At 42.3% G+C, this 22,028-nt stretch overlaps 5 protein-coding genes across 10 annotated transcripts in view; 1 reads left to right on the top strand and 4 right to left on the bottom strand.

The window, feature by feature from the left end:
• The window catches only part of LOC130406350 (phosphatidylinositol 3,4,5-trisphosphate 5-phosphatase 2A-like), a 29,818-nt gene extending 28,859 nt beyond the window's left edge, over positions 1–959 (bottom strand). The window contains 1 exon segment of the mRNA XM_056611880.1: positions 394–959. Within this exon segment, the coding sequence (XP_056467855.1) occupies positions 394–560 (167 nt within the window). The 5' untranslated portion in view covers positions 561–959.
• A 1,534-nt stretch (positions 960–2,493) lies between these two features.
• On the bottom strand, positions 2,494–8,415 carry LOC130406339 (folate receptor alpha-like). 4 transcript variants are annotated; one of them, XM_056611860.1, is made up of 5 exons: positions 8,189–8,415; positions 7,910–8,040; positions 7,475–7,678; positions 3,860–3,995; positions 2,494–3,161 (listed from the first exon to the last, which is right to left on the bottom strand). In XM_056611860.1, the coding sequence occupies exons 2-5, from the start codon at positions 8,036–8,038 to the stop codon at positions 2,887–2,889; spliced, it is 744 nt and encodes a 247-aa protein (XP_056467835.1). In that variant the 5' UTR covers positions 8,039–8,040; positions 8,189–8,415; the 3' UTR covers positions 2,494–2,886. The 4 variants fall into 4 exon arrangements, with proteins under 4 accessions (XP_056467835.1, XP_056467836.1, XP_056467834.1 ...); XM_056611861.1 differs by having other exon boundaries at positions 8,184–8,415; XM_056611859.1 differs by having other exon boundaries at positions 7,910–8,415.
• On the top strand, positions 7,508–14,696 carry LOC130406346 (anaphase-promoting complex subunit 15). 3 transcript variants are annotated; one of them, XM_056611878.1, is made up of 5 exons: positions 7,508–7,606; positions 10,755–10,887; positions 11,099–11,158; positions 11,380–11,520; positions 13,578–14,696. In XM_056611878.1, the coding sequence occupies exons 2-5, from the start codon at positions 10,768–10,770 to the stop codon at positions 13,623–13,625; spliced, it is 369 nt and encodes a 122-aa protein (XP_056467853.1). In that variant the 5' UTR covers positions 7,508–7,606; positions 10,755–10,767; the 3' UTR covers positions 13,626–14,696. The 3 variants fall into 3 exon arrangements, with proteins under 3 accessions (XP_056467853.1, XP_056467851.1, XP_056467852.1); XM_056611876.1 differs by lacking the exon at positions 7,508–7,606 and adding an exon at positions 10,328–10,414 and having other exon boundaries at positions 13,578–14,695; XM_056611877.1 differs by lacking the exon at positions 7,508–7,606 and adding an exon at positions 10,469–10,594.
• Positions 14,697–14,933: 237 nt separating this feature from the next.
• On the bottom strand, positions 14,934–17,496 carry LOC130406340 (transmembrane O-methyltransferase homolog). The gene is made up of 4 exons (XM_056611863.1): positions 17,235–17,496; positions 15,862–16,058; positions 15,465–15,587; positions 14,934–15,131 (listed from the first exon to the last, which is right to left on the bottom strand). The coding sequence occupies exons 1-4, from the start codon at positions 17,494–17,496 to the stop codon at positions 14,934–14,936; spliced, it is 780 nt and encodes a 259-aa protein (XP_056467838.1).
• An 898-nt stretch (positions 17,497–18,394) lies between these two features.
• On the bottom strand, positions 18,395–20,713 carry LOC130406336 (secreted frizzled-related protein 2-like). The gene is made up of 3 exons (XM_056611855.1): positions 20,000–20,713; positions 19,758–19,838; positions 18,395–19,256 (listed from the first exon to the last, which is right to left on the bottom strand). Exons 1-3 carry the CDS (start codon positions 20,523–20,525, stop codon positions 18,850–18,852), a joined length of 1,014 nt encoding a protein of 337 aa, XP_056467830.1. The 5' UTR covers positions 20,526–20,713; the 3' UTR covers positions 18,395–18,849.
• Positions 20,714–22,028: the final 1,315 nt, after the last annotated feature.

Below are 22,028 nucleotides of genomic sequence, written 5' to 3' on the forward strand. Positions count from 1 at the left end.
GAAATGATCGTCAGTTTACGAATATGCCATTCTGTATTTGCCCTACAGACAACCAGGAAAATACAGGCACAAGTTAACCCTGTGGTGTGTGTGCCACGCTGAAGCCAGTGGGCAGACTGGGGCAGTCTGCTGCTCGCTGAGAGTAAACAAACCCAGTAGCCTAGACAAGATTCCAAACCATGAACATGTATTATTACGTTTTAGTACTTCGTTGTAAACGTTGATATCCCAGACGTGACGTACGAAGAAGTAGCGGACGTTGTTGTTCGCAGGTATTATTATGTTTACGATCAACTAGAACCCACTAGCTGCTGAAACTTTTGTTAGCAATGTCAACCAAGGCCTCGCACAAAAGTGGAACCTTCAACTTTGCTTTACTTTGAAGATACTTACAGAACACATAAGGCATAAGCCCCGCTGACACTTTCGCTATCCCGCACCAGGAAACTTCCATCTCTGCCCGCCCGGGCCAGCAGCTCCTCGGCTGCCGCGCGACTCAAGTCCCGGTGATACCACATCGGCGGCGCGAGCCCCAACGGCGACACCCCACCACCGGCCATGGCCACAGCCCTTCAACCCGGCCCGACTCTGTCGCTTCCAGAGTTACCCAAACCTCCAGAGTGCCAGAATCCCTCGAAACCAGGGAGAAAAGTTTTCCCTATGAAGATAGAACGGAAACCGCGACGGTGCTTAAAGTTATAGTTCGATACTGTCGCGCTCTTCCTGGGGTTCAATTCCTGAAAAGGCTCGCAGCCTCTCGCGCTTCCTAGTCGCAAGGAAAGTAGCGTATGAATAATCCACGCTGGAAAGGGATAGCCGGAGAGTGGGGAGAGTGGGAGAGAGGGAGGGCGGTTTGGTCTATCCAAGGAGGGACGAGAACATGCTTCGACTGCTTCCTCCCCGGTCTGTTGGCTGACAGAAGGTAGAGTTGCCAACCCATACCATACCTCCCTGACACAGACAAGCAATCTCTGCCCCGGAGTCACTCTATAAAATGCAATGGGTGCAAAAATACAGTTTAAAGGTTGTATTGGAGCAACCTATGCTGAACTTTCAGTTTAGTGGGGATCTTAAATTGTTTTAGTACTAATCGACAACCAAGATTACAGTAAAGTTCTACGTACAGTATTAGGCTTGACTAGGCCTACAATAATAAATAGTATGCCTACTATGGTAATTTGGTTTATGTAAATTATTTTGTGACACAGATATTGACTTAATATTGCACATTTTCTACCTTTAATGTTTATACCACTTGAAAGTTTCTAAGAAGTGAAATACGTTTTACATTCTACTTCAGAGTAAATTAGATATCTATTGTATACATCCTTTTATATTCCTAAATGCTAACCATATAATTTCATGCGCGCGTGTGTATGCATGACCTCATAGAAGCTGGTTATTTATAGCCAGAGGGACTGTAGTCATCCCCTTGCTATTTCTGGCTATGGAATCACGCTGTGTGTATCGTGGATATTGAAGCATAATAAAGTGAATGAAACACCACATGTTAACCTGACGTGTTTCAACATATTGTCCATGTGCTATATGTTGCCCTAAATTCTTTTTGTGCAACTTTTAAATAAGTTAATTGTTTTTTCTTTCAAATCATATTTGTGACAAGGTCCCAAATGAACCCAATGAAAACAAAATCAGGACCTTTTCAGCGTAATTTCTGATGCAACTTACAAAGAATAAACATTGACACACACGTCATTACTTCAACACAGGCCTACAGCTTCAGACTAAAACACCCATCTCTTCCTCCGCCGTCTGTTTCTTATTCCTCTAACTGTCTCTCTCTCTTGTACTTTATGGCTGTTGCATCCCATGCCACACACACAAGCACACATACACACACACACACACACACACACACACACACACACACATACACACACACACACACACACACACACACACACACACACACACACACACACACACACACACACACACACACACACACACACACACACACACACAGAACCCCATAATTACGGAGCAGTGGAGCCATCTAAGCGGCGGTTGTCCCAGAGTGGCCCGCCGTGGGATGCTGTGATCTGTGATCAACTCAGGCCCAATATAGAAATAAACTGCCATTTCATTCTTGACCCGACAGCAGCACTTATATATTTTAATTCCTTCGATAGCTACATGTTTCAAAAAGTGGTTCCTAGGCTGTTCCCTGGTCAGAACTTGCTGGAGAGCTTCCCCAACCCAGAAGCCCATGTGTTGCCCTTTCCTCACTGACGTAATGGAAAACATTATTTTTTTTGCTTTTTTCGTTAATTGATATCTTCAGTGAGACACCTGACGAGGTATGAATCTTCTTCAAAATTGAGCTGCACCAGAACAGCAGCTAAATTATTCCACCAGAAATACTCCCTTCTTATTGGTAGTATACACATAATCGTTCAAAATGTAAATTAACAACCTATAAATTAAAATAACAGTTAAATAATCAGAGGGTATTCATTTTTATGTATTTATTATTATGGTTGTTTGAACAAGGATGGAAGAGCAATTACTTTGTAAGCATATTTGAGTAGTTTGAGTATAGGACAAAGTAGCAGCAGGCAATAACAAGTTACATATTAAGTTTGTCTTTAATCACTATAGACCTTTTAGATTTGATAGCTAACTATAAAATATGGAAAGTCATGGTACCCATTTCACATGAGTCCTTGAATTGCTTTAATTGTATCCCATGTTAGGATCACACCTACATGACACTGGAAGCACGATATAGAAAATAACATTTCTGTAATTTACAGTCCCGCACATCAGCAGACACAAATATTTGTTGTACCATTGGAGAGACAAACAAAGAGACAGAGACCATGTTGAGGCATGTAGCATGACAACTCTCTTTGTCTAATGTATTCAAAACAACCCATTCAGTGAAGTGACAGACAGCAAAAGAAATGTCACAAGGAACAAGTTGTGATGTGTGCCGCAGCCCTTGTTCAAGTAGTATTCAGCCACCTTTTTGTTTGGGTTGGTCCCAGTGAACCACAGTTGCATGCATTTGCCAGACTCCTTGGTGAGTTCAGTGTAGAGGTATGACTCGGACCAGATCTGCTCACACATGGACTTAGCTGTGGGGTAAACTTCTGTCCACTTTTTGCAGTGTGCGTTCTGTGGGCACTGGTTGATTCCTGTGGGTGGAGGTGAAGCGTTAAACCGAGAGAGGAGGAGGAGAAACGGCCTGTGACAGAACTGCAATGGAGGGAAAGGTCAACCAGCATATAAGCAGTACTTTTGAGTCTGATACTTGGAAAACAAACCTCCTCAATGTGGTTGGATAAAGTAAGATGCAGTATTGAGTGCACATTAGGTGAGGCAATAAAAGAAGACATGGCCTGAAACAAATCATGATATTCCATCTGCTATTTTGACTCCACTGCAAATACAGCAAGCAATCGCCTTCTTTTAATTAGGTCAATATGCAACCAAATAATTAAAAGTTATATTATAGCACATCATGCTAGACATCACTAAGTAGTGATGCATAGAGGGACTAAAATAACTTTCAATATCACGGAGTAGTACTCAGTGATATTGGTTTGAAGACATAAAAAGTACACATTATCCAACACATGGCATTGCCTGTTCTCCGATATATAGTAACCCCTCTGTGTGTGTGTGTGTGTGTGTGTGTGTGTGTGTGTGTGTGTGTGTGTGTGTGTGTGTGTGTGTGTGTGTGTGTGTGTGTGTGTGTGTGTGTGTGTGTGTGTGTGTGTGTCAGACAGACAGACAGACAGACAGACAGACAGACAGACAGACAGACAGACAGACAGACAGACAGACAGACAGACAGACAGACAGACAGACAGACAGAATTGATCATTCTGACCAGATTTCCAGTCCCATCCACGGTGCCAGTCGGTCTTGCAGGTAAGGTCATCCTTACAGTCGTCCCACCAGGTGTGGCAGTCTTCCTTACACAAGGGCACATCAAGGATGCGCTCCTTACGCCAGGACTGATCCACCTACAACAGCCACAAGCAAGTGATTTATTGCAATGAACCCTCGCCCATCCTAAGGGCTTCCCCGTGGTCGAATCAGGTCAACATTTGATTCTCTCTGCCCATGTCAACATCAACGTGGTGAACTGTACAGTGAAGACAAGCATACTGAGCATTTTGCATTGATCAAGAAATATGAAAAACATACATTTGAGTGTTTGTATGTGTAAATGTAACCCCAAACAGCCTAAACAAAAAGGAATGGTTGAATTTGTGAAGTCCAGAACACATGTTCAATGACATTGTGTTCATTGAACACAAATTAAATTCAGCCTAGGGCGGTGGACTATTGATGGGGGCACTAAGTGAATCCTTGCTGGCTGGGTTACAGTCATCTATTCTCTATGTACAGTGACTATAATGTATTTATATGACCTCTAGCCTGGATATTTATTCTAGATCTAGTCTATTTCAATGTTTATTCTCAAGGCGGTGTATGTAATTTAGACGTACAATTAAATCTAGATATGTCGAAAATCAAAATGGCATTTCTGTGAAGAAAATGTTTGGTTGCATGAGCCAACTAGTTTTTCCAAAATTTTCCATGAGAAGCTAACATGCTAATGTTATTGCGAGCTTATTATTAAACTACGTTCCTTTCCAAGTCCCTGGTCCACTTAGAAGCGGAGTTGTGATCGTTTGAATAATGTTGTCATATTTGCATCAGTCACTTTTAACTTTAAAAAGATCTCATTGGAAATAAAAGAAATCCATGCATACATACATCATGTTCATGCACACGGAGAAGGAGCATGTGTCCCAAATAGTGTGTCATTCAGGTTAATATAGTTTATGAGAAACAAAAATCTTCCAAAACTAACAACCCCTAACAACCTTAGTGGTTGTTGAGGCAAACACTCACAGCATGTCAAGTAAGGCCCATATACAAAGTATCCGAATTGGTGATGGCTGATATTTTAAGTTCTAGCGTCCCCGGTGGCCAAGGTGGTCACCTTAAAGGTGGACCTATTAAAGGTGGTCACACACTTTGAGACATGGTTATTTCCGGTTACCGTATGTTTCGTTCGCGTTCATGTTCGGAGTGGTTGATTTTGTTTTGCCGTCACCCTTCATAATATATAATAATATCAGGAAAATGAATAATAAATAATATCAGGAAAATGAATAAGAAAGCGTTACTTGGACTCGCACTGCACTTGAATGCTAGAGTAGCGAAGTCACGCCTCTTCCGGTACAGCCCATGGGACCTATGAGATCGAAAAATATGAATGGGTTTCAATGGAGAGAAAGTAATTATTTTCTGGTCCCAGTCTTTATATCCCCCGGATTACACATATGTTGCTTGTGGATTTAAATGATAATTTTTCATGCAAAGAAAACTAAACATTTTCGTGAATAAGTTTGATAATGTTAGTTTTTTTCCAAGGGTGAGGATAAGAGCATCGAAAGAGGTGAAAAACATTATAAGTTATAATGTGGAGAGTTTCCGTTATGCCGATGGGGAGATTGTCGGTCTTGTCCACGCCATGCCGGGCCCATAAGGGGCGCTGCTTCTGCTACAGAAATCCAGAAGAAAATTAAATAAGAAGAAGAGGCGAGCATGCGCATAAAGGCTGCCCCCCGAACCACTAACAACACAAACAAACAGTCAGTCAACAGTCTAGATAAATAATGGCTTAGCAACCCAACAAGGGACATGATCTGCTGCAGAACGATTACAAGCCTGTAGTCCGCCATCATCTTTGTTTTTGTGAGTTCTGAGACGCCTGAGTGTCATTGGCTGGAGGGTCGAGGGGTGTGGCGATGACGTCATTGTTTACGGTTTCAGTCGGTTTCAGGCGTCCACACGAATCCAAAACGAAACCGGGTAGATTTAAAACCACCTCTGATGGTGGTTTCAGAAGTTTACGGTTTCGGTCAGCGGATTCGCCGGCTTCGTGTGGACGGAAGGCCGAACCGTACAAGACCTTTGCGGTTTCGCCACGAAATCGGCTTCGTGTGGACGGGGCCTTACGCCTTGTTTCCACATACGTATGTTGTTCGTATCTGTGCTTCCGTAAATTTACGGAAGGAGTCGCTAGTGTTTTACGTACGGACATGAATTTATTTACGGACAAAAGATGGGGGAGCGTATGATAATGGCCTTTTTTAGGAGACCGGTACTTTGGAACAAGAGGATCGACATATACAGAGATAAAAACAAAACCAACCAGGCTTGGAAAGAGATCGGTGAGGATTTTGGCCTGCCAGGTACTTACATGTTTTGTGAAAAACATACAAACTGTCATACTGTATCTCCATAAAAAAACGGCGAAAGTTACATTTTTTGAACGTATATTACGCCTCGTTTCCACATACGTACATTCTCGTATGCGATCCAACCGTCTCCGACCGAAAGTCCATTCATTCCTATGTGATTCTCCGTAATGTCAGTTTTTCTTCCGAGACTCCTCCCCTCCGTAAAATTTCTGTCCGGTATGTCCGTAATATACGCTCCAAAAATTTAACTTTTGCGTTGTTTTACGGAGATACCGTATGAACATTTTTATGTTTTTCTCAAAACATGTAAGTACCTGGCAGGCCAAACTCCTCGCCGATGTCTTTCGAAGCCTGTTTGGTTTTGTTTTTATCTCTGTATATGTCGATCCTCATGTTCCAAAGTACCGGTCTCCTAAAAACTGCCATTATCATACGTTCCCCCATCTTTTTGGCTGTCCGTAAATAAATTCATGTCCGTACGTAAAACACTAGCGAGCCCTTCTGTAAATTTACGGAAGCACGGATAGGAAAAACATACGTAGGCCTATGTGGAAACGAGGCGTTAGGGACATACCGGACAGAAATTTTACGGAGGGGAGGAGTCTCAGAGGAAAAACAGACATTACGGAGAATCACATAGGAATGAATGGACTTTCGGTCGGAGACGGTTGGATCGCATACGAGAATGTACGTATGTGGAAACGAGGCGTTAGTCTTTCTCATTGTGTTTTCTCTAAAGCCTTTAACTGAATAATTGCACAATAAACGGTCGAACTCTTGACATGAAAAATTATTTTTTAAATCCACAAACAACATATGTGTAATCCGTGGCATATAAAGACTGGGACCAGAAGATAATTACTTTCTCTCCATTGAAACCCATACATATTTTTCGATCTCATAGGTCCCATGGGCTCTACTGGAAGGGGCGCGACTTCGCCACACTATTGGTTTGGTGTTGATCCGGTAGTAGGATAGTAGGAGATAAAAAATTAGGCGGAAAATAAAAAAAAGAATATATATATAGACATGATAAAATAGAGCTGCTTGTTTTACAGCCACATTAATAAGAAAACACGCAAGGATCATACACAAAAGTTATATGAAAAGCCTTCATATAACTTTTACAACAAACAGCCTTTCCTGTTTGTTGTACCGCAGGACCATTCATTTGCTGCCATCTAGTGCTGCAAACAAGATATACAAAAATTGCACAAACCCACCATTTCTAGACTTACCGGCTGTATCCATGGTCCCAGATGCGGTGAGCACTCGTAGAAGCAGGTGTCCTGGACGAAGTGTTTCTTGCATTTGGCTGACATGATGCCACAGTGGTTCCAGTTAAAGTTGTAAAGGTAGGAGTTATCATCATGAGCCTCTGCGCTGGTGTTTGCTGTGCAACATGCGTTGTCTTTCCAAGGAGAACACTGAAGGGGATGGAATGGGAAGCTGGATAATCTAATTTAATGTGATTCAGCACAACAAAATTAGGATAGCATAACACAGCATAACAGAGTGTAGCATAACGCAATGAAATCCAACACAGTTAAAACAATTAAAATAGCTATAGGCCTACTATAGGCAAATTCATATTATTTCAATTTTCTGCATTTGGGGAGTGTACATTTTCTGGAATAATATCTAGTTTTCGATGTTACCTGCCGGTAAAGTTGTCCTTCAACTCCAGGCTGAGTTTTGTGGTGTTTGGCATCCATGCACATGTTCAGTTTGTCCAGTGAAAGAGTGCCACCTATTAGAGCTAGCAACACAACCAAACGTCCCCACATGGCTTCAAGAGAGGGAGACGAGAAAATATTATATCACTGTTGTTATTAAATCCAAGGTGATGATGAAGTGCTCTTTATAAAAAGTGAATCTCGACCTAATTTCCCACATGCAGAAAAACACAAAATTATCTTCAAGACAATGCACCTTACTGTGTGTTCACACCACAACGTTTATTTCCGCAAATTCATTCTCACAAATGGTCGAGATAGACATCATTGCGACTCTCGATTTGAGGAAGTACTTCAGGGAGTGAATGCTGATAGGCTGTCACGACAAAGCATCAAGCGAAATTCGCTGAAAATATCAAATAGGCCTAGGCTATTTCATCGATTCGCGCCACAGGTTTTTCCGACGGAAATTCGCCTCTATTCGCGTCTTTGCGTGCCGCAGCTTAATTTTTTGAGGGCATAATTCTCAATCATGAACATAAATTGTGTTAGAAAGTGCAATTCATGTTTACTGGCTTCCGTTTTTTCTTTAAATCCTACACACACACACCCACCATAGAAACAAAACACAACCACGATATTTGGTTGGAAAAGCACATTAGCCTACTTGAATCATACTTTTAATAATATAGAGCCTAGGCTTACTGCATCAGGAAGTTATTAAAAACGGTAAATCCTTCTTTATTTATATCTTTTAACCATTATTTCAACATTTATTCTTTGCGGTTTTACCATCTGAACAAGATTATACGATTTTTGGAGAAGCTGGCTTAACTTGTTTTTGGCCATAATGCCGAAATATACACACATGGCAAATTCTGTGAGTAATGAACCATTTTCTCACACATTGTAGAACAATGAAGAAGAAAGAAAATAAGGAAATACATATTCATAAGGAAGAAAATAAAGGATTCACTTTACCTTCAAAAAAAGGCTGGCTTTCTATTGACCGAAAAATATTGTTTAACTGAAATACTTCTATTTCTAACCTAGATAATTTTGTCTGATGTATCTATGTGATACAGTCGAAATGTGAATAATGGCAAAGATTGATTATATATCTGTCCAAATATAAGTCCAAAGTCTGTATGCCATGTGAGCTAGAATGAAAAGAGAGAGAGAGAGAGAGAGAGAGAGAGAGAGAGAGAGAGAGAGAGAGAGAGAGAGAGAGAGAGAGAGAGAGAGAGAGAGAGAGAGAGAGAGAGAGAGAGAGAGAGAGAGATTGGCACGCTCACACACACACACACACACACACACACACACACACACACACACACACACACACACACACACACACACACACACACACACACACACACACACACACACACACACACACACACACAGAAGGAGAGACCTTGTGTGGGATGGAGTTTTTATTATGTTGTAGTTAAAGTGTATATCTTATCTCAAGGTCCTATCCCTCTTGTGTTTAGTCACTATAGCTTATGAGCACAGACACACACATACAATCTCTCTCTCTCTCTCTCTCTCTCTCTCTCTCTCTCTCTCTCTCTCTCTCTCTCTCAGACACACACACACACACACACACACACACACACACACACACACACACACACACACACACACACACACACACACACACACACACACACACACACACACACACACACCTGCAATACGTTCATATGGTGTGTAATATGGCAACATGACCTAACAGGAATTTATAAATAAGGCTGTACTGATAAACACAAATACATGCAGTAATATCTTATGAGATTGAGGATACAATAATGTACAGTTCAACAATTACAAAAATACATTACTTTTTTATTCATGGTTGTCTTGGATGTGTTTTTCTTTTTCGAAAATTGCACCCTCATTCAAAGGTAGTCATGGGTTGTTGTGCAACCAATAAGCAGTTAATTGTTGCTGACAGAGGTCAGAGTATTTTCTTTAAAAGTTTTTTTTTTTACTGCGCAATTATCTTACAAATAGGTTTTAAATTGCACCTCTTGAGCTGTAAGCGTGTACATGTGTGCATGTACACACTGGCTTTGCTGCTGAATGTAGAAATAAGATGATATATCATGTTTGATCTTTACGGGACGGGGAGCGGAGAAAGTTTTCGTCTGTGTTTCGTCGCCGTCATTGTATCTTGTCATGTTTTATCAAGATATGTATCGTGTTATATCAATTCTAAATATTTGTGCTTTGTAAAGCTATGGAGAAAAGGTGTAAGGAATTATTTGACGTCCTGTCTCTGTCTGATCATTCCCAATGTACGTTTTTAGAGTGATAACGATTGTGGAATGCTATCGCCTCGAGTTTACAACTTTGCACACACAGCAGATGAAAGCGGAACCAAAGTTAGAGCAGCTGCAGTACAAGGGGAGCTTTTTCAGATCAACGCTTGTTTCCGGAAGATTTCTGTTCAAATGCTGAATCCTTTGAGTACATACAGAGGTACCGATTGAAGCTGTTTTTTTTAAGAAAAAAATATAATGCATATTCAAAGGCGCTTTACGTGTCTTAAAAGTCTGTCTTTGCAGTCAAACATTTACGAAGAGAAATGCCATTAGAGATATCATTGATATGACGCGCCCCAGTGTATTTCAGACGCTATACAGTTGTCTGTAACGTTCTGTGAGTCCTGACAGGAGCTCGCTGGGCTAGAAGCATTCAGATGTTTATATTTGTTTTCCAATGTCTCTAAACATTACAATGACCTAATCGAAATGTGCTCAAAAGTATGGGATCGAGGCTTCATTAAAACTCGTCGGTGTCCCCTTGTTTGTCCCCTCAGTTGAACGACAGAGATGTCTACTCTCTTTCCGTCCCTCTTCCCTCGGATAACAGAGTCCCTGTGGTTTAACCTTGACCGTCCGTGTGTGGATGAGACTGAACTGCATCAACAGGAACAGCAGCACCAGACATGGGTACACACTATCAACATGTCTTTATGCTTTATTTGTTTAAACACAGTCCAACACATCATCTCCAAAACATACTCGTCTTCTGTCCATATGTACAATTATAGTATCCTATATTGTATAACACCACCAGTATCCACATTTGTATTGCTCGCTACAAATGCTCTAACTTGTTAAACCAATAATGTTGTAATGAATGTTCCACTCTTTTCCTTAGCTACAGAGCATTGCCGAGAAGGATAATAACCTGATGCCCATTGGGAAACTCATTTTTGAGGTATTTATTCAGTCAGTTCCAACACCACTGCAATGGTACTTCCTCATTAGTATATAAAGTTCTGAAAATTTTGGACATGTGTAAAAGTATTATATCCTTTTGAATGAAATGCTTTTCCACATGTCCATGATTATTTGTGGGGTTTGTATATAAAGATGCCAGTTTATTTAATATAAACCTACCTGCGTTGTTGTGCTTTTGTGCACATCCTATGTTTACAGCCAACCTTTGATGAAGAGGAGGAGGAAGACGACGAGGATGAGGAGGACAGTGAAGAAGATTCGGAAGATGAGGAAGACATGCAGGACATGGATGAGATGAATGACTACAATGAATCTCCAGATGATGGCGAGATAAATGAGGTCAGATAAAATGATTTATTCATCATGTCTTGAAAAAGGTTTTATGTAGATGGATAGTTTACGTTGCATTACATTTTTCACTTTCTTCCAAAGGGATTTAAGTGTATTGAACCTATGGATATAAGTGCATTCATCCATGAAGAATAGATAAGAAAACTGCTTCAAAGGCTACATTAAAGGTCCCATGGCATGCTACTTTATGGATGGTTTAATATAGATATTAGTGGGCCCCTAACACAGTATTTGAAGACGTTCCCGAAATTCAGCCGTGGTGCAGAATTATAGCCACTATGAGCCAGTTGCACATTAAAGAGATACTTCACCGTTGGGAATATGAAGGTTTTATGAATTAAATAATTCAATGTATTATAAATGTGAAAAAAAAATTGAAATCGGTTCATCCTAGCCTGAAAAAAGGCAGAAAGAGTGTTTTCATGGTCTCTCTGGCTCAAAGTAAGAAAACCTCCAACTACCACAGTGCATTGCGCTCGCTGCCCCGCCCACCTGTCGGTCTCCCGTCCCCCTCATTCCTCCTCAGTATGCGAGCTCCCGCCCCCTCTCATTCCTTATTGGTGGAAACATTTTCCACCAAAAGTGTGTTGTAGTCCTCGGCCCTTCCAGCGGGATAAGGTTTCTCCCGAAATGACGTCAAACGCGTCATTTGACGTCATTTCGGGAGAAAATTAGATGAGAAAAAATGGGCCAAGGGGAGACTGGTTTAGACTGATATGTATTTATATATTTATTTATATTACAATAGCGATTTTATAATGATAGAACGCCGGTTCTAAATGGGTGAAGTATCCCTTTAAGCTTTCCCCAAACGCACCATTTCGGTGTCTGTAGCTTTAATGCAAATGAGGAGGAGAGAGGCGGGTCAAGGAGGAGAGTGGGGGCATTGCCCTGAGCAGATTACGGTGACGGTACCATGCGCTCTGTTTACAGTGGATGTATCGCAATGGCGAGGCGCACACAGCCTTTGGCCGTGTTCTGTAAATATTCTAGAACACGGCGGGAGTCCTGGATCTCTATATCTAAATAATATCATATTATACATAGGTGTCTTATCATATAATATATATTATCATGGCAAAAAGCTGTGTGCTCCTCCAGACGATATTATGAATCTCAAACGACCGCGTCGGGTTCTCAGACGTCGCTGGTCCTTCCACATCAATCTGAAGTAGACTGAACTGAGACATGGAGGAGCAAGGGATTGTTGCCCGCGATTGTCTCCCGCCGGATCCCCGCTGCCGCAGCAACACTGCCTCAGCACTACTGCACTACTTTTCATGCCATGGGACCTTTAAAGATATCAAAAAAGTCATGGACCAAGATGCAGCATGAACAGATGCATTGTCAATCTTCAGAATATGGGAAGGGTTTCTGCTGTTCTTACCCTAACAGTGGGAAGCTCATTCCACCACTGTGGAGCCAAGACCTCAACAAACATGATTTTGCTGGGTGGTAGCTTGGGCCCCCTCATAGTAAGGGAGTATCAAGCATCCAGAAATACTGGAAATGTCCTGTATTTAGTAGGCCGGCAAATACGAGGGACTTGAATCAGATCCGAGCAGCCACCGGTAGTGTTATGGAAATAATTGACTAGTTAGTAAAGGGACGAGGACAGATGACCATTAACATGAAGAGCTTTTATTCCCAGCGCACCGTAAAAACTGGACATCAATGCTATTCACTCATCCCGCCCCAATGACCATGTTTGCTTATTGGTAATTTGTTCTTGGTTTCTGTCCGACACCTCTCTTTATGTAGACTGCTTATTTACAAGTTAATTTGTCAACCCCTTATCTGGTATTGAGGGTTTGAACACATTCCCGCTCCTCTTGAGCTTGCCACTGTCTACTGTATACGCTACGGACAGCTTGATCACATTTAGCTCCAAGCTCCTGTTTTGCGTTGCCCTTTCTAATGCAGCCTTTGGCCAGGCCGAGGTGTTATGGAAGCCCAGGTTGCTTCTATAGCGGCCTTCAGCTCGTCTGCATTGTTGGGTGTCGTGCCTCTCATTTGCCTGAATGTATTTCTGTGTCTGGTTCAAGGTGGACATGGAGGGGGCTGACCAGGACCAGGACCAGTGGATGATTTAATTCAGCAGACCTCAGCATCCACAGTGTCTGGAGCTAGGCTTCTTCTCTCTACCACCGAACGACTGAGAATACCAGCCTTTTTTTCACCTTGCAGAGACTATATATATATATATATGGCATCAAGATTGATTGACTGCTGCCCTCCGTTCTTGCCTCAGATACTAAACTTATTTTTCTTTTTTACAGTGATAGCTCTGCCATAATGCTGTTTCTTGGGTCATTCAGTTAATGTGGTATTGTGCTAGCAAGGGCTTGGCTGGTTTGTGTGTAGACATGTACTGTAGTGAGATCAGTCCTGGTTGCATGATTATTCAAGAGCATTTTGTGTAAATGTGTTTGAAACAGATCTTTATTTATTTTGACCAATCTTTGAAAATAATTCACTTAAAGCAGATTTCACCTGGGATGTCGGGACGCTCATAGTTGCTATGATTTGTTTCTCTAGGTCTGTTAAATGGTAGACATGGTGACTATAAGAAATGCAGGAAGTTAGTCTGTTATATTGTTACTGCTTTTATTTGGGTCTTCAATCGCCATGTGCCACTGGCTTATCCAAAAGAGCTGAGCCTGCATTGATGATGCTCGTTAAAGTAGCACATCCGTTTTATTGGGGCTACCTAAAGTCTGGAATGGTTTTTAACAGGGCTTGCGTGTCGTGCCAAGCGGTTTTTCATAGTTTATACTTGATTAGAACTTGCTCCTTTTACTCTAGTCCCGTAAATTGAAAGTTATTGTCAGACTTAGACACTGGATTTTCCTGTGGCCAGTGAATACTCCCAATAATTGTTATTTACTTGTAAACATGCATAGGAATGGAGATTCCTGAAAAAAGGGCATCTTAAATAATTGAGGCCTTTATTTGAGTCAATGTCCAGCAGGGGTGCATGGCCACAGTACATCCAAGATATCCTGTAGAACACAAATCTAAAAAGGATGCTTATCACATGTTTCTAAAAATAGGTAGGAACAAATCGCAGCCATGATCTTTTTGATGATGACTGCCTTTTATATGAGTCGTCGTCTTTGCAATAAATATACATTTGTATAAAGACTCAAATTGGATTCTGCCTTCATTATTGTTAATAAATACTAATACCATGAGTTATAGCTACTATAATACGCATGAAAAAAAAAGATGTTCTCTTGAGTATTGTAAAAAAAAAATAAAAAAAAATCATTTATTAGACTGATAAGATGGCAGAAAGTACATTGTCTTGAACCAAATAAGGGGAGAGGGTGGTGTTGCCTAGCAAGCATAGAGCTGTATATTCTCAGGGGTAGGTCTGTCAATGACATGGTTTGCAGGTTCTACTTGGTTCCTTGGTAGACAAGCTCCGCCATGCCGTCGCGGATGCCCTTGCTGTACTCCAGCGTGGCCCGATGGACCCGCCACTCATAGAGCCCACACCGGCGGATGTAGCGGAGGAAGTTGGGAGCCCCGGGGAAGAGCACATTGTCGGCCAGGATCATGGACCCTTTCCCCAGCAGACCAGAGCCCTCCAACATCTGCAACAGATTGACAAACAAAAGAGTGGCAAGCGGGCTACGGGCTGAGGGAACACCCATATCTGTTTTGGTGTACTGTGGACTGACTTATCCATTTTCTGAACATTGTTCGTTACTCTTGTTTTGCTTTGGCTCTTGGAATTAATGTTGACACAAAGGTTTATAAATTAATACTCTTAACCCAATGCATTATTCAAACAGCCTTCTGTCTGGATGCTTTTTTCTCTTGTTTTTTTCTTTACCCATCCAATTATACACAACAAGAAATAAAATTGGTAGTATAGTGTAAACATTTTGTCCACAGCACAAACAACCTCCTTTCAACAACCTGACCTGCAGATCAGGTAGATAGCATTTCTTCCAGTGGTCCATGAAGACAAAGTCCAACTTTTCCAGGTCAAAATCCGCCCTCAGTCGAGGGATAACCTCGTCAGACGGACAGACGATTAACTCAACCTGAAATGTGTTGCAAAATAACACTTCAGGTCAAGTGTACTCATATTAAGCCTTTTCTAATCATTACAGTCTCAAAGGGCATTCTCTTACCAGCAGTGAAACTATCATACAAAATAACCTTCAATAGTATAATATGCTGTCAATACTTAATTCAATTTCAAAGAAATCATCCAAATAAACAAAAGGCATCCCTTCTCTGAGACCCAATATCCATACACATCAAACCGGATGGCCTTAGTTGCCTAAATACAGTAAATATATCAGGCGGGCTTACTAGAGCTTCATCAAATCCAGCTAGGCGTATGACCTTCTCTGCAATGGCAGCGTTTTTCTGGTCCATTTCCACGCTGAAGAGCCTGGCTCCCAGGGGGAGGGCCCGTGCTATGCGCACCGTGCTATAGCCACAGTGAGCCCCCAACTCCAGCACCGTCAGGGGGCTGTGCTCCGACAGCAGGCGGTCCAAGATCTTCCCTACAAGTATGACCATGCAGACACACGCACGGACACACACACAAGCACGGACACACACACACACACACACACAGACACACACACACACACACACACACACACACACACACACACACACACACACACACACACACACACACACACACACACACACAGGGGAATCAGAATAAGAATGGAATTTCGGTAGCCAAAATTTTACACCTGCAATATCTGGGCTGCGTCATAATAACCATTCATATTTGAATGGTAGGCTACATCTCTAAGGGTCTTGAAATTCAAATGAATCAATGATGTAAACTGCAGGGTTGTGCGCTCAGTCCGTTCCTCCGCACGCTGTACACAAATGACCGCCGGTCCCTTCACATACTGCCACACACGGCAAACACTGGGATGAAACTGCGCTCTCTCTGCTCACAGTTAAAAATTCTGTTTTTGAATATCATAGCAGTGTTGCATACTTTACCCAGTGATGAGTGTAACATCTCAATGTCAGGAAAACTAAATCAATTGTAATCACCCCATCATCCCCGCCTTCATATCTTTACAATGGACAATAAACTGCCTTCTGGGCCCAGAGACGTGACCCCAGGTTGCAGAATATACCCACAGCCATAGGCGCCCTTTAAAGGGTGACTCGCTGAGGTACCAATAAATCTTACTCTAATGTGTTTTTAGCCTGACACTATTGTGTGATTCTGTGTTATACTTTATGTAGTGGTCCGGTCCAGTATTGCTGTGTGATGATCTGTGTAAGGTGTATTGGTAGTTCTCTTTGTGATGTACAGTTGCTGTCTGTCGTTTTTTGTGATAATCTGTGTATTGTTGGTTTCTCTTTTTGATGCAATTTTTCTTTTTATATTATTTCCACATAGAAACAATAAACTTATTAACTAATTTAACCAAAAGATTAAACATTGTAATTGATGTATGTGCAAGTATAGTGGGTTACCACAATGTTCTTGGTATGTTGGTGCAAATAGGGAAACACAAAATGTACTTTATCTATAATCCCCAAGAGGGAAATGCTTCTACCACAACAGTTTAGTGAGGGAAAAGAGAGAAGAAAAAAAAAAGATATAATATATATATATATATATATATATATATATATATACATACAATGTGCAGAATAAATTTAATCCATAATAAGTATATGTGAAGGTGAGTGGTGACCACCTTTCTTGGGCCCTATGTGGCTGATGAACTCCTTCTTGGTGCACCAGGAGTCGAAGCCATCCAGGATGCTCTCGGGGTCACCGGGGGTGGCATTGGTCAACACATACTGGAAGCACCGCTCCTCGCGGCTCAGGCCCGTCCTGCAGTCCCTCCACACCCTCAGCAGCACCGCGCGGTAGAACAGCACAAAGTAAAAGCGGTAGCGGATGAGCAGCGTCAACAGGAGCGGGAGGAAGGCCAGAGCAATGGCAGGGGACACCATCCTGAAGAGAGGGGGAGAAGGACAACATCCATGGAAACACAAAGGAGGGAAGGAAGACATTTTGTGTGATTAATCCTATCACTAATTTATAGCGCTGTTTTTGCGTTGAGACCGAAGTACAAAGGGGAAAGGATATTCATATATTGAATATATGTGAGGTTAAGTCGAGTTTCACCTATGAAACTATGAGCCTTATGAAGTTACTTCTGCAAGATTAGTATGATTACTGTGAGTACTGTTTTTCATTGATCATTCCAGCACTTTGTTTATGTTATTATTTAACGATTCGAAACTTTAAATTAGAGTCTTAAGAGTTGTCAGACAATAATATGAAATAACTGTAAATCTTTAAATTGAAGAGACCATTGCTTCAAATGAATAATGTAGTTGACATTTGAAAAGCAACGGTGGTTTTCCTAGATCTTTCAACTGCCTCTGGTAACTATAAACTGTACTGGCATGTGTTACGAAAGCCCATCTAAACACCTCAAAAAGGGGGCAATCCTATAAGATTGGAAAGTTTTTTTTAAAATACAAACTCACCTTTTTCTTCTGGAGAACTCGGTGAATGAGCGGAGAGAGTAAACAACGTGCTTTGACTGGTAGAAGTCCGGCAAAAGAGGTGGATCTGTATGTGTGTAGAGTAGGTTCAGGGAGCTGGCCATCTGAATAATTTATCCACTGCGTGTGTGTTTCTTCTCCAGTTGATTATAACCTCAGGCCAATCGGAATGATAATACGGATCATCCTTTTGATACCCTTAGCCCTAAGAGTGGATGCTTTAACCATGGCGGAGGTTAAACTAGCTCCCTCAATGACAACATTTTGTAGAACACAAAAATAGATATATGGAGGGGATAGACAGAATCGGGATGAGCGAAAGAAGTAGGAGAGAGGATACAGGACAAAGTTAAATAGACACTTGATACAGCTGAGGCGACAGGTGTGAGGGTATCTAAAGGTGGAGCCCTCTAGTCACGCGAGCCGGATTAACCACCTTGATGAAGTTTGGATCAATGGACGCAGACCTCTTGTCGACTCTTTTTTTTTTATTTGTTGTTGTCAAGAGATGTAACAATAAGAAGGTCAGAGAGGCAATTGATACAAACTGTTTCATTGACAATATCCATTTTAGGTCAATAACTCTTTCAATGTAGATATTTATACAGTGTACTTCAATACATAGCAATTTATTGTATCGCATATCCGTCTTTCCAGCAGTCAAAACAGTTAAGCATTTTTTAGTCACTTTTGAGTAAAAAAAAGACATCATCATAAATTAAATTGCACATCATAATTACATGTCAAGAAAAGCAGGATTGGCATGCAACCAACAAACGTGTCCGCGCCTCTCTATGGAGCCAAGCATGACTGTTTAAGAAGAGAGCGTATGAACTTCTTCAGCTCCTTGTCCTCTCGGCTCCATTTCACCAGCCGCGTCAGAACCAGCCGTCCCTCTTCGGGCTGAGCCAGACCCAGGTACCATCCACTGGGCAGCCCACTCTTACCCTCCCCTCTCCCTGGGACTTCCTCCTTCCTCGGCCGCCCGCCCTCCCCAGCCACCTTTGTAGGGTCCAGGCCAGGGCAGATGCAGGTGGCCCCCTCGGGCAGCCACAGGGCGCTGTGAGCCATGGCCCCGCCCACCCCCTCAGCGCGCTCGGCGCCGCCGCCGGCCCACCTCAGGATGCGGCTGCGGCCGAGGGGAACCAGCTGCCGGTCTCCCCCGACGGTGGACATGCTGCCCAGGCGCAGCTTGAAGGCTGTGGGGAGGAAGAGAGGTCAGCTGTGTGACTTACAGGGCTTTGCAGGGGTTTGTATTCAGGGACACCACTTGTTAATAGTTGGAAACATGTATTCAGGGACACAAATTGTTAATGGTTGGCATCATAGATTCAGGGACACCCCTTGTAAATGTACATTTTTTTATCATGGATTCAGGGACCCAACTTGTTAATGGTTTGAATCGTGGATTTCAAGGACACCCCTTGTAAATGGTTTGTATCATGAATTCAGGGACACCACATGTAAACGTTTTTGTATCGTGGATTCAGGGACACCCCTTGTAAATGTTTTATAGGCTATCATGAGTTCAGGGATCCCCCTCGTAAATGGTTTGTATCATGAATTCAGCGACACCATCACGTGCTAATGGTTTTGCATCATGGATTCAAGGAACACTTAGATATTAAAATATTTTATTCCAAAGATAGACATTATGTGTCACTACTAGGGAGGTAAGAAACGTCAGTCGAATATCTTACCATACTGACTGTGGCAGAAGTTGTCGTGGATGTCGCTCTCGCCCTCCGACGCCAGGCTGCAGGCATCGCAGATAACAGTCCCTGTAACAAGGATGGGAATGACGTTCGTATTTATAGGGGTAAACAATTGGGCTTTTGTACAGACTGAGGGTTTGCTTGATGGCGTATTGTTATGCGGGAGTGTGGTGTTTGTTTATCAATCCGTCTCTATCACAAAAGAGACGCATGGGAGGGGGAAAAACCTTTAGACGCCTCTTCGTGCCGGACCTCATCGTTGGTCCGTGCGTCCGACTCTCCTGTTGGCTGGATACAGAGATTGGTCCCGCGTGGGAAACGTGTGCAGTTAAACATCTCTGGCCAGGGGAATCCAAAAGCGCTCATCACGGGCAGACATCCATCCCTCACCGCTTCACATAAACTTCGACAGGGACTGAGGGGTCCGTTCAATTCTGGTAGACACACGGGCGCAAACAGCGAGCACAAAAACTTCTTTGTATCCCGATGGCAAAGTTTGGACACAAGAGGCAGCCAGGATGCCGACTGTTGCTGTGCTTCCTTGAGAGAATCGTGGCCTAACAAGTTAGGGATCCGCATTTCTTTGTACCCTATCCCGTGGCAGAGGGATAAAGTGCTCGGTATAGGTTTGCACACCGAGCGTACAGAGGAACTGAATCCGACGGAGGAAGGCACGAAATTCAGAGAGTTGTCGGTAGCGAACGAAAACGAAGACATGCCTATAAGGCTGAGTATCGACACGACAAAGGTCATGGCTTGTGTTTTTTTCTGAGAGCACGCGAATAAAGTCCTCACTTCGCAGCTCACTTGGTCTAACTGTCTAGACTGGCCTAGGCCAAGGTAAAGAAGTAGAGGGGGTAGGACATGGGGCTGAGTGAGAGGACAGGCGCCTCCCAGCCATCCTGTCAGCCGTTTCAATAGAGTGGCGACGCCTCTCCAATTTGTGGGGCGGGCGACTCACCATGCCTGTGTGAACACATCTTTTTGAAGGCACAGACAAAATCGGGCGTCGCGTTAACAGGAACACGTTTCTGTGTTATTTCCACACTTCCAACCATGAGATATACTAATGACTTGATATAACCGTTGAAGTTGAACCGTTGATGTTTGCCAGTAATGCGATTAACCATAGGCCTACCTAGGCCTAACTTTATCATTAGGAACCATATGGCTCTTCAAAGCTAATGAAAAACATTTTAAATGGTCGAAGGCAGTAAAATGTGATTAGAAGCTGGCAGACACTATTCAATCTTATGCGCATACTTTTTCACCGATTCACCAATCCAATCCCCATGGATAATGCCTATATTCAAAATATTCTTAATAATTGGTTACATTTTTGCTTGCTATACTTCTTTGTACGTATGGCACCCATGGCTTGAAGAAGGGATCCCCCAATCGCGTTCCTTCTCAAGATTTCTTCCTTGTTAATTTAGGGAGATTATTTTTGCCCTCTTTGGCCTGTAGAGCCCTTAGACTGAGTGGCGTCCAACTGCAGCCCCGGAGCCGGGCACTGTGGTGGGCCCCAACCCAGTCTCGCGGAAATACGTGACATTGTCACGTCATTTAATTATTATTTTTCGTGCCCAAAAGCACAAATTTCAAACTCATGTATGTACTTTATTTCCCTAGGCCTACAGATAATTATGGGTCCAAGCCAACAGGTTGGATCACTATTGTTTTTGTAGCGATTATTATTATTTATTGTTTATTTTTCTCATTTGTTTCAAGATTTTTCAACACAAACACAGAACAATTAATTTTCCGTGATAACTAAAAATACGTTTCTACTTTCACCGTTGATTCTGAGAAATAGTGACAATTCACGGATAAATTTAATGCAGGTGCGCTGCTCTGTAGGCAAACCGCAACGGAAAAAAAATAGGTAGCTGCCTCATCTCTTATTTTTAGAATTGTAGGCCTATGTCTTAATGTTTATTTTATCTATCTATTGTCTTGTTTATTTGTAGGCTATATGAATGAAAGTCTGCGTCGATGCCTCAGTGTCGCGAGCGGACGTTGCCATGAAATTTGTGCTATTTTGGCACGAAAAAATTGAAATGAGGTTTCCCAGATCACGAATGAATAGATTAAATGACGTGACAATGTCACGTATTTCCGTGAGACTGGGCTGTGGGGCCACAGCACTGTGGTTTGGCAACGGTACTGTGGTCTGGCTGGTCAGATTTTTCTTTATGTGTCAATGTACTAATCGCTGTATAGATAGCTACTTTTGACAAGCAATACATTGAGCTG

This window comes from Gadus chalcogrammus, chromosome 16 (assembly GCF_026213295.1).
Source record: "Gadus chalcogrammus isolate NIFS_2021 chromosome 16, NIFS_Gcha_1.0, whole genome shotgun sequence".
Lineage (NCBI taxonomy): Eukaryota > Metazoa > Chordata > Actinopteri > Gadiformes > Gadidae > Gadus > Gadus chalcogrammus.